The 10,953-nt window shown below is 36.1% G+C and overlaps 1 protein-coding gene across 1 annotated transcript; it reads right to left on the bottom strand.

The window, feature by feature from the left end:
- Positions 1 to 1,975: 1,975 nt before the first annotated feature.
- On the bottom strand, positions 1,976 to 10,591 carry HELRODRAFT_107946 (hypothetical protein; the record flags this gene model as incomplete). The annotated part of the gene is made up of 15 exons (XM_009029492.1): positions 1,976 to 3,090; positions 3,489 to 3,596; positions 3,962 to 4,098; positions 5,084 to 5,251; positions 5,332 to 5,449; positions 5,905 to 6,008; positions 6,317 to 6,495; positions 6,740 to 6,874; positions 7,129 to 7,301; positions 7,718 to 7,806; positions 8,623 to 8,699; positions 8,986 to 9,114; positions 9,483 to 9,572; positions 9,801 to 9,902; positions 10,472 to 10,591. The coding sequence occupies 15 exons, from the start codon at positions 10,589 to 10,591 to the stop codon at positions 2,627 to 2,629; spliced, it is 2,193 nt and encodes a 730-aa protein (XP_009027740.1). The 3' UTR covers positions 1,976 to 2,626.
- Between the last annotated feature and the right edge of the window lie 362 nt (positions 10,592 to 10,953).

Genomic DNA, 10,953 nt, shown 5'->3' with positions numbered 1-10,953 from the left:
CTGACGATTTAAGGTTAATTAAGATGGTGCTAGATGCTGCAAAATCAAATGAAGAAATTGTTGTTTAGATGTCTTAATATTTACCATATATACATACATATATATATAAATATACATGCATATATATATATATATACGTATATATATATAAATATGAATATATTTATATATAATTACAGAGATTGCACTGGTAAAAATAAAAATACACAAAACGAGTGTTATCCAATTGTAATCTTATCCATCTATCCATCCATCCATCTTTCAACCGTCAAAACCAAGCGGACAATCAATACATTCATTCCCTGCCCATATCTGCTTTCGAAGCAGGGAAGCAACATTTAGACTGTCTGTCATTAAAGCCCAAACGCTTACCACCACACTACCCTTTTAAATTAGGCAATGGGATAAATATATGAACAGAATAAATAAGCTGGTGGGTGAAGAAAACAAGCATGCACGAAAGAATGAATGAATGAATCACTGATTGAATGAATAAATGAATGGCCAAATAGATGAGTGGATGAATGACTGAATGAATGACTGAACAAGCTAACATAAACGAAAATGTTCTCAAAACTGCAGGCTTTCACATATACACATAATATTTCAAGCATACTTAATATAACTAGCATTTATTGTACTTTAATGTGCCTTTTGCATGTTTTTGTGTTTATATCTGTATGTTTGTCAATTTTTCTCATGTCTTTGTATGTCTTTGTATATTTTTTTGAATGTTTTTCCCCATTTATTGCACGCTATAATGTGTGGTGTACGTACACCTGTTAATGAATGTATCTTGTCTAAGTGTACATATTTATGTACAGATTTGTATGAGGGTATTTGGTAGGTAGGTAGGTAGGTAGGTATTTGCTTGGGTTCATCTGCATGTAAAAAAAAAAGAAGTTACAACGTAATGGTGAACGTGTTGGAAAAATAAATAAATATACATTATATATAAATGAACGGTAATAAAAAATGACATCCATACAGCAATAAATAATAAAAGCAACAATTATCATCATTATTATTAATAATTAATTTTATTATTATTACTATTATTATTATTATTATTGTTATTATTAATATTAAATTAAATAATAATAGAGTTGAACATTTTCAAAAATTAAATAACATAATGATAAACATATTAGAGATAACACGCTGTGAAAAACATAGGTGAACATAATATATATATATATATATATATATATATAAACATATATATACATATATATATAAATATAACACAATATGTAAATACATGTAAGCAAATTACATTAATTGTGTGTAGGTGTGTATGTAGAAAAACTTGTATAAGTAATTATGAAAATATTGTATATAACTCATATATAACATATAAAGATATAAATATATATATATATATATATATATATGTGTGTGTGTGTGTGTGTTTGTGTGTATGCGTTTTATGTGACTATAATTTGGTCATTTAGAATGGTAAAAATTTATGTAAAAGCCATCATTATATTTACATATACACTGTGTGTGTGTGTGTGTGTCTGTGTGTGTTTGCGAACGTGTGTGTGTGTGTGTCTGTGTGTGAGTGTGTGTTTGTATGTGTATGAGTATGTATCTACAAATATATGTACGTTTTAGGGCGAAATAATAAATAACTCGATGAAATTAACTCATAAAATATTGATCAAGAGAAATATCAAGAGAATAAAATCAAACAATTTTTATGTATAGCCACATTACTAAGCTTTTATTTTTCCAAAAAGGTATATACTGATTAGTTTAAATTCAGTTAAATTAAGTTATATTTAATATGTTATTAATTCTATTAAAAAATTAATTATATTGAATTCAATTATATGACTTAATTCGATGCTCAATATTTTATTTTTTACCAAAACTTGGAACTGTATTGATTTCTTTAAGTATTAATTATTTTTATTCTAAATTAAAATCACTACAGAAGGGTGATTCATCAGATATATATATATATATATATATATATATATATATATATATATATATATATATATATAATAAAATAATAAAAATAATAATTATAATAATAATACTGAATTTTTTAATGGTTAAAAATGACTTTCCTCAAAAAAACCTATCAACATTTTTTTTGTAATTAAATCTCAAATTGAACAAATGTACATCAGCTGGATGAACAAGATACACACGTATACGTGTATGTATATATATATGTGTATGTGCGTGCGTGTGTGAGTGTGTGTGCGTGTGTGTGTGTGTGTGGTGCATGTGTGCGTGGCATGCGCATACGTATATATAAATATAGCATGATAGATTTCAATAAAGATGGAACCAGGTGGAATATTAATTAATACAAAATGAAGGGAAAAAATGAAATTACAGTAATAAACCCGCACATTCACAGCGTACACATATGCACACGCACACACGCACGCACACGAACGTATTTATACATAGATACATATACATACCAGCAACTTAAAAAAATATATACACTGATGAAAATTTATATGCATGTTTTTATGTGAAAATTACTATATGTGCAAACGCATAATAAACGTTTTTGTTCTCATGCGTTTATGTGTACGTGTGTGTTTGTGTGTTTGTGTGCGTGAACATACCGAACGAACGCAATAGGCGCGCACATGCAAAACTATCTAAGTAACAACAACGATGATGAAGATGGCGATGGTGGTAGTGATTGTAGTGGTGATGAGGATAATAATGCTGAGAGTGGAGATGATGATGATAATGAAGAAGATGAAGATGATGATGATGAAGACGATGATGGTGATAAAAGAAACGCCATTAGCATGAAAAACATGAACGATTGTAATAGTAGTGATGACGGTGATTTGCCGCACGAGTTATGATAATAATCCCGATAATTATGATGCTGACGATGGTGGTGGTGGTGGTGATGGTGGTGGTGAGGTGAGTCGGATAGCCTGTGCTTCTTTTTGTTGTAGTATAATGAAAGTCTGTTGTTGCGGATTGCGTTGTTGTAATTGTTGTTGATGTTGTTGATGTTGTGACTGTTGATGCTATTGTGCATGTTGTAGTTGTTGTAAGGAGAGTGGTAGTTGTTGTAGTTGTACGGCCAAGGTCTTAATGTCGCTACAAAGAGGGATCATAAACGAGTAACAAAAATGTTAGCGAGCTGAAACTAAATACTTTAAATCAAACAGCATCGTAAACAACAGCTACAACGACAACAGCTATAAGAACAACAGCTACAACATCAGCTACAACAGCAGCAGCTATAAGAACAACAGCTACAATATCAGCTACAACGAAAACAGCTACAACATCAGTTATAACAACAACAGCTATAAGAACAACAGCTACAATATCAGCTACAACGAAAACAGCTACAACATCAGCTGCAACAACAACAACGGCTAAAAAAGCAACAGCAACAACATCAGCTACTACGACAACAGTCATGACGACAATAGTACAACATCAGCCACAACAACAACAGCTACAACATCAACCACAACAACGACAACAACCTCTCTTCTCTTTGAATTTTTTGAACGCATATGAGATTCCTGGTGAAGAAGACAACAATGGATAGTACTCCGTGCCATGCAGCACCAACGACCAACTGACCAGTTTCGCTGTTTGTTTGTGTGCGTATGCATTGTATGTGTGTGTGTGTTTATTTGTTTGTGTGTGTTTGCTTAAGTTTGTGTGTGTCTGTGTTTATGCCTGTGTGCGTGTCTATTTCGGGATTTTGTACGTGTGTGCACGATTGTGCCTGTGTGTGTATGGCGGAAATGAAAACAAAAGAAAACACAAACGTACAAACACACAGGCAAACACACAAACAAACACACACACACATTTAAACGTACAAACAAACAAACACACAAACACACAAACAAACACACAAACGAACACGTGTACAAACAAACAAACAAACACACATTCAAACGTACAAACAAACAAACAAACCAACACACAAATGAACATGCAAACTGACCGTAACTTCCTGAATTCTTAACTTCCAGTTTCCAGGCGCCCTCGGAAGTTTCGCCCCAACAGTGTGTCGTCATGAAGGACCAATTGTTGAATCCCTCTGCCGATGAGTCCACTGGTCGGCGCGCCAGTAAGGTCGATCTGTGATTGGTTGGTTGATCGATTGTTTGACTGGTTGGTTGATTGATTGGTTGATTGATTGGTTGGTTGACTGGTTGGTTGGTTGATTGGTTGGATGGTTGGTTGGTTGACTGGTTGGTTGGTTGGTTGACTGGTTCAGCAAATGAGCAATTGCTATGTCAATGAATGAATGTGAAAATGAATAGATCGATTGAGAGAATGATTGATAGATTGAGTGATTGATTGACTGATTGATTGGTAAAAAAATTAATAAATAGATGAATGAATGGAAGGCAGGATTGTTAACAATACTCAAATATTATGTTGCCAAGTTCAATCAAACAACGGCATTCGGTGGTTAATATATAACAGCGAGAAATGACCACTGGTGTAAAATACAATTTTTAAAAACAACAAACAAGCAAAAGACGCCGAAACTGAACATCGAATTCAGAATTTACCACTTCGTAAACTTGTAAAGTGCGGCGAACTTTAAAAAATAAAATTATAAACACCATTCAAAATACATTCGCTTGAAGTTCTACGGTATTAGTTTCGTTTCGGGTATCGATTTTATTTCTGTTTAAAAGTATCGGCGGTATTAAGTTCGATACTCGACCTCAAAAGTACTGCTATGGGCGGCGTGATGGTCTAATGGTTAAGGTCGCCCGGTGCTGTTTGGTAGTAATCGGGTTCGAATATGACAAAATGATCCCCGCCTATCACATGCTTCGTGTGTGATGCGTCGTTTAGCACGTATTCATATACGATGTTTGTGCGCTTTGTTGAATCCTCTGAACTATGGAAGAGTGTAATGTACCTTTAACCTTTTCCGATACCAAAGCCAACACTGAAAAAATATCGTCGGTAAAAAATCGACAATTCCATACTAGACATCGTGATGGAAGATTAGGAGGAAGAATGTTTGGACGAATGAATGAATGAATGAACGAATGAATGAACGAACGAATGAATGAATGAATGAATGAACGAATGAATGGCCAACCTGGTACCCCTGGGAGAAGTGATGTAGACTTCCAACTCGCCCCTCCTGGTCGAGGTCAAGGTGATAGTGACGATGACGTGTTCGAGGTACTGCACGTGATGCAACTTGTCATCGTGGCATCCATCGCTGTATAAAATGTTCTCAATCTGGCTGTACATCGGAATGTTCCTGGCGACGATGATGACGATGGTGACGATAATCATCATCATCATCATAAATAATAATAATAATAACAATGATAAACAGACCGGTGTGAATTTTTGGAGACGATTTCACACCTATGTTGTTCTGGGACGTTGGACCAGTTGAGGGCCAGCCTGATCATCGTGTGCGCGTCCAGCAGACCGTATCCAAAATAATGACTCACTGGTTTGTGGTGGTGGTGGTGAAGAGAGAATACGATTGCGATGATGATGATGATTGTGATGAAGTGAGAGTATAATGATGAAGGTGATGATTGCGATAGAGTCAGCGCGATGATGATGATGATGATAGGGATAGAGTGGGGTGACTTTTGCTAAAAAAACATCCAAACAAAATGACAGGACAGCTACAAGAAAGCTTTTGTAGAGCCATAAATGAGAATCACATGTCCACATGCGTACATGCATTACAGAACATACGTTAATTTAGTGTGAATTAAAAATGTACTGTAGATCAAGATCCATGAAGATACAGTCGTGGTTATAAGTATCTATCTGAGTGAGAGTTTGTCAGTCATCATCATTATCACAACCCATCAGACATCACCATCATCGCCACCCCCATCACCATCATCGCCACCCCCCATCATCATCCTCATCATCATCACCATCACAAACCCAACTTTCCGACTCCATTGGTCTGCCAATCCTCTGCCAGGAGATTGTTGGGCTGGGCAGTTAGGACGATAATGTACTGCAGGTCGCGCCATGTCAGTCCAGAGCTATGAGGAAAATAACATAATACACAAACTCACCCATCTGGGATTGTGAAAAAAATAAAATCACTCACTCTTACTCACTTAATCAATCAATCAATCATTCAATCAACCAATCAATCGCTCACTCATTGACTCACTGATGACAATTTATTTTATAATTTGTACTTTGTCATAGTTTTCTAAATCTATTCAGCCAATTTACCATCACAGTGCACTGATTACCACCACAAAAAATTTATCCATCCTATCAGATTTCAGCAAATCATATCAATAATTCAGCCCACCAAGCCGACCAATCACAATTCACTAACTTGGCCTGAAGAACGAGGGCGCAAACGCCGGCAGCCAATGGAGCGCTAGCAGAGGTCCCTGTGTGTCCTTCGGTGCATCCTTTCCTCAGATCCGTTGTGACGATCTGTCTATCCGTATTTGTGCCGCTGCTGAATGTTGTGGCCAGTGTCGAGGAGCAGGCTTCTGAATACCAAGGTACCTGTGAGGGCGTGTGTGTGTGTGGTCAGTCACGTGGTTAGGTTGTGTGGTCACGTGCTAATGTTGTGTGGTCATTTGATTATGTTGTGTGGTCATTTGATTATGTTGTGTGGTCATATGATTATGTTGTGTGGTCATATGATTATGCTGTGTGGTCATATGATTATGTTGTGTGGTCATATGATTATGTTGTGTTGTCACGTGGTAATGTTGTGTGGTCACGTGATCATGATCATCATTATCACCTGTCCAGTTTCGGTGGCACTACTGATAGAAAGTGTGTAAATGTTGTTGGTGTATCCATCACAGTTGCATCCATCCCCCTCCTTCCCTCCATTCCCTGAAGCCCAGATAAATATTGAACCCAAGCCCTTGCGACCCTGCAAAGGTCAGAAGGTCAAAAATTAAAAGGTCAAATGCGGTAAATAAATTTCAAGTCTGTATACGTTCGCCGGGCTCATTTGGTTGCATGTGCGAATAGCCTCATGCACACGATAGGCTGATACTTTTATTACGAAAAAATATCTAGTAGTAATGGTTTTTTAAAAAGACATCAACACTCTTATCATTATTATTTTCATCATCATCTTCTTCTTCTTCATCATCATCACAGCAGCCTCAGCATCATCCTCACCATGAGAACCCCGTCAGAGAAGGCCTTCCTAGCAAGGGGTCCAGGGCCATCCACTGTCTTGCCGTCATCGTCCGGGCCCCAAGAAATGCTGAAGATGTCAATGTAGTGGGGGTGCAGTGTGAGGGATTGTGCCTCCACAGCATCAGAAACATCACCATCCAGCATTCGAACGCCTGCGAGTCGGTAGATGGATGGGTGGATGAATGGATTGATGGTTTAATTGAATGATTGGAATGTATGGTTGGTTTAACGCTGATTGGATGATTGATTGAGTGTTTGCTTGATTGCTTGCTTGATTGATTGATTGCTTGCTTGATTGATTAATTGGCTGATTGATTAATTGGCTAATTGATTGAAGTGCAAAAGGAAATCTTTTGAAAATTAGATAGATCAGTTCAAGAGTGAGTAACAAAAATCATGCATATAACATAAACGAACAAACAAACAAACATAAAACAAAAAATTCATTACCATTTAATTACATCAATCAATTATTAACTAATTGTTAACAAATAATTAATTAAAATTAATTGATTAATTAATTGAAAAATAATTAATTAATTAATAATGAATTAATTAATTAACTGACCACCGATCCTACAGCGATAAGCAATGCCGACGCTGCAGATTCCATTGTTGGCCTCTGCTGCAATTTCACCAGCACATCTCGTTCCATGTCTGATGATGATGTGTGGTGGTGACGATGATGTGTGGTGGTGGTGTGGTGGTGGTGGTGTGGTGGTGACGATGATGTGTGGTGTGGTATGGTGGTGGTGTTGAATTTAACGGGCCTAGCTCGGAGATAGCCAGCGAGAAACGCAATAAAAAAGTTCATCAGATCAGATGTCAGCTGCCTAAATTGTTGGAATATGTGAGATGGATATGAAAGTGAGAGCGCCAAAGAAAGCATGGCCAATCAAATCCAAAGACTGCCTCAGGGAAAGAAGCCTAGCACAACAGTGGTCAGCCGTTTAAAAATAACTGATTAGCAGTTGTAATGAGGTGAGATGAGTGTGGAAAAGAGCACGCGAAAGCTGACCCATAACAAATTAAATATTTCAACCCATCACGAATTAAATATTCCTGCTGAGATGAGCGTGATCAGCTGTCAGAATACGTGGTTGCAATATTCAAGAAGGGAGTGGAGGTATAAAATTGCGACATTTTTAAAACGGCATTTTTTTGTTTTAGATCGTTTTAAAAAAAATAAATCATTCTGAAATTTTTTAAATTTTCTTTGATGGTGCCAGATTTTTAAAATTTCGTCCGCGTCATGCCGATAAAATTCAAAACCGTCCAGCAGAGTTTGCCAGGCAGAGCACCAGGCCATCATGACAAATATAGAAAACAACCCACAAGTTTTATGTAATTATACAATCTGAATGCCCAGTACCACAACAAAATACAATTGAATAAATACAAAATGCAGTGGTATATGCAGATACAAAACACACGCACAGTAAATAAACTCATACATAGAAACACAAATTCGACCTATTTTCGTTGGAGTGTTCGTATCTTGGCTGGGGGTCGGGGTCCTGATCGTTGACGTCATAACTGGCGTCTTCATCCTGTCATCATTTTGATGATGGTGATGATGACGTGTGTGTGTGCGTGTGTGTGTGCGTGCGTGGGTGTGTGCGTGAAAATAATTTGTCTGTGTGTATGTGTGTGCCTGTGTGTGTACGTGTTTGTGTTATATGTGTAAACTTATAACTTAACCAATAGACTTATCTGACCTATTTACATTTATTACTTAATATGCAATAACTTAACCAATAGCCTTATCTGACCCATTTACATACAAGTTTATTAACGACCAATAAAACAGCACCCACAGTAACCCGACCCAATTACATAATTATTTCGAAGGTCGGGGTGATCTTTCTCAATGCCATCGTCGAGCACGGTTACGACGACGCCCTCGCCGGTGTAGCCCGCCTCCCAGGCACGCAACAAGTTCATGTCAAAGTTTACGGCCCCATTCTGTTTTGTAGTTTTTAAATGTCAAGGACGATATTTATTTATTAATGACAATGATGCTGGAGATGGTGAAAATGATGATGATGCATGAAAATGATGACGATGATGAATAAAAATGATAATGATTATGAATAAAAATTATAATGATTATGAACGATAATAAAGATGATGATGATAACGATGATGGTACTAGAATGATGATAATGAATGGCAGTGTTAATCAAAATGATAACAATACTGATGACGTCGATGACGATGATGAAGTTAGTAATGATGACGATAGCAATAATGAGGGCGATGACGACGACGATGATGATAATGAGGATGATGATGAAAACGATGATGAAGACGATGACGACAACGACACCCACCAAGTACCACATCTTCGGCCACTTGTTGTCAGTGAAATGGACATTCCTCTTCACTCTCCTCCTAACTCTCTGCTGCTCTATCCACTTTACCTGTGTGTGATGAGATAGTGAGGATGATGAGGGAGATGGGAGGATGCCAATGATGATGATGGTGGTGATGGAGATGTTGTAGCCAACCTCGGAAATTTCTACCATCACCATCATCACATTCGTTATCATCATCCTCATCACAATTTGTCATTACTATTATCATCACCATCAAAATCACCATCACTGTTATCATTACCATCATCATCAGCATCACAATCACTGTCGAACCTTGTTCTCGTGTTGCAGCGAACTGAGGTGGTCAGATGTCGTCTCCCTCAGCGACCGCTTGGCAATGCGAGGGTGTCGAAAGAGGTAATAATTTTCCAATATCTATTTTTAGATAGTGCATCTTCCAATTACTATCATGATAAATTAATACAATATCTATTTTTAGGCATTACATCATTTGATTATTATTATTATCATATTATTAAATATTATTATTATTAATATATTATAATTATTACTATTATTAAACTAAATTAACTTTTTTTACTGTATGATGGTCCCGAACTACAGTAACATAATTTTAAAATGAATTCTCTTCCAAAAAAAAAACAAAAAATTAATTCAAGTTTTTGTCTATTCCTCACTTACGTCCTACCTCGAGAAACCGGGTCTCTGGACGCAAAACAAAGATTGATTATTCCTCACCTTGGCAAAGTTACCATAAATTTATCAATTTATCATTTCATAATTTGTTTTATTATTATTGTTCTTGCTATTGTTTTTATTTCATTCTTCTATTTTACAAATAGAATCAGCAAAAACACACAGACACGGATAAATGTACAAACACACACTACTAGAAACATTCAATAAACAACTTTTATAGCTGTAGCTACATAAAAAAAATTAAAAAAACATAAAAAAAACAATAAATAAACCAACACACCCACCCTAGTGATGTAGAAAAATCCATGTTTCGAAGCTAGAGACTTGGCGACTGTTTCATTGCCGTCGATCTGAACGGCCCACTCATTGAGATATGAAGAGGCTGGTGTCTTATCATGAATCATAGATGAATGGGTGATGAAAGCACAGTGTGTAGATATGACAATTAGTATTATTTTTAGTGTTGCTGTTAGTGAAGTTATCCTGGTCTCTATAGCGATCAGCATATTGGGGATATGACATTTAGTCCAATGTGTGTGACCTCGACACCGGAGCTGACTAGTTTAGGGAATAAAATCTTTTTGGAAAAAAAGTTCACTTTTACTCTTTTGATTTTCTTAATTTTATTTTTTTTTTATTTAAATTTTGTGTTTGTAATATTTATACTTTAATTTTCTTTATAGTTTGTTTGTGTAGCTGGCACGCTCTTGATTTTATTTATTTTATCATAAAAAAAATTAGTAAATAATTAAATTATTAATTAAAT

The sequence above is a fragment of the Helobdella robusta genome (assembly GCF_000326865.2).
Source record: "Helobdella robusta unplaced genomic scaffold HELROscaffold_6, whole genome shotgun sequence".
NCBI classification, from domain to species: Eukaryota; Metazoa; Annelida; class Clitellata; order Rhynchobdellida; family Glossiphoniidae; genus Helobdella; species Helobdella robusta.
Note: the sequence above shows the minus strand (reverse complement) of the source record. Positions and strands in the feature narration are given on the sequence as shown.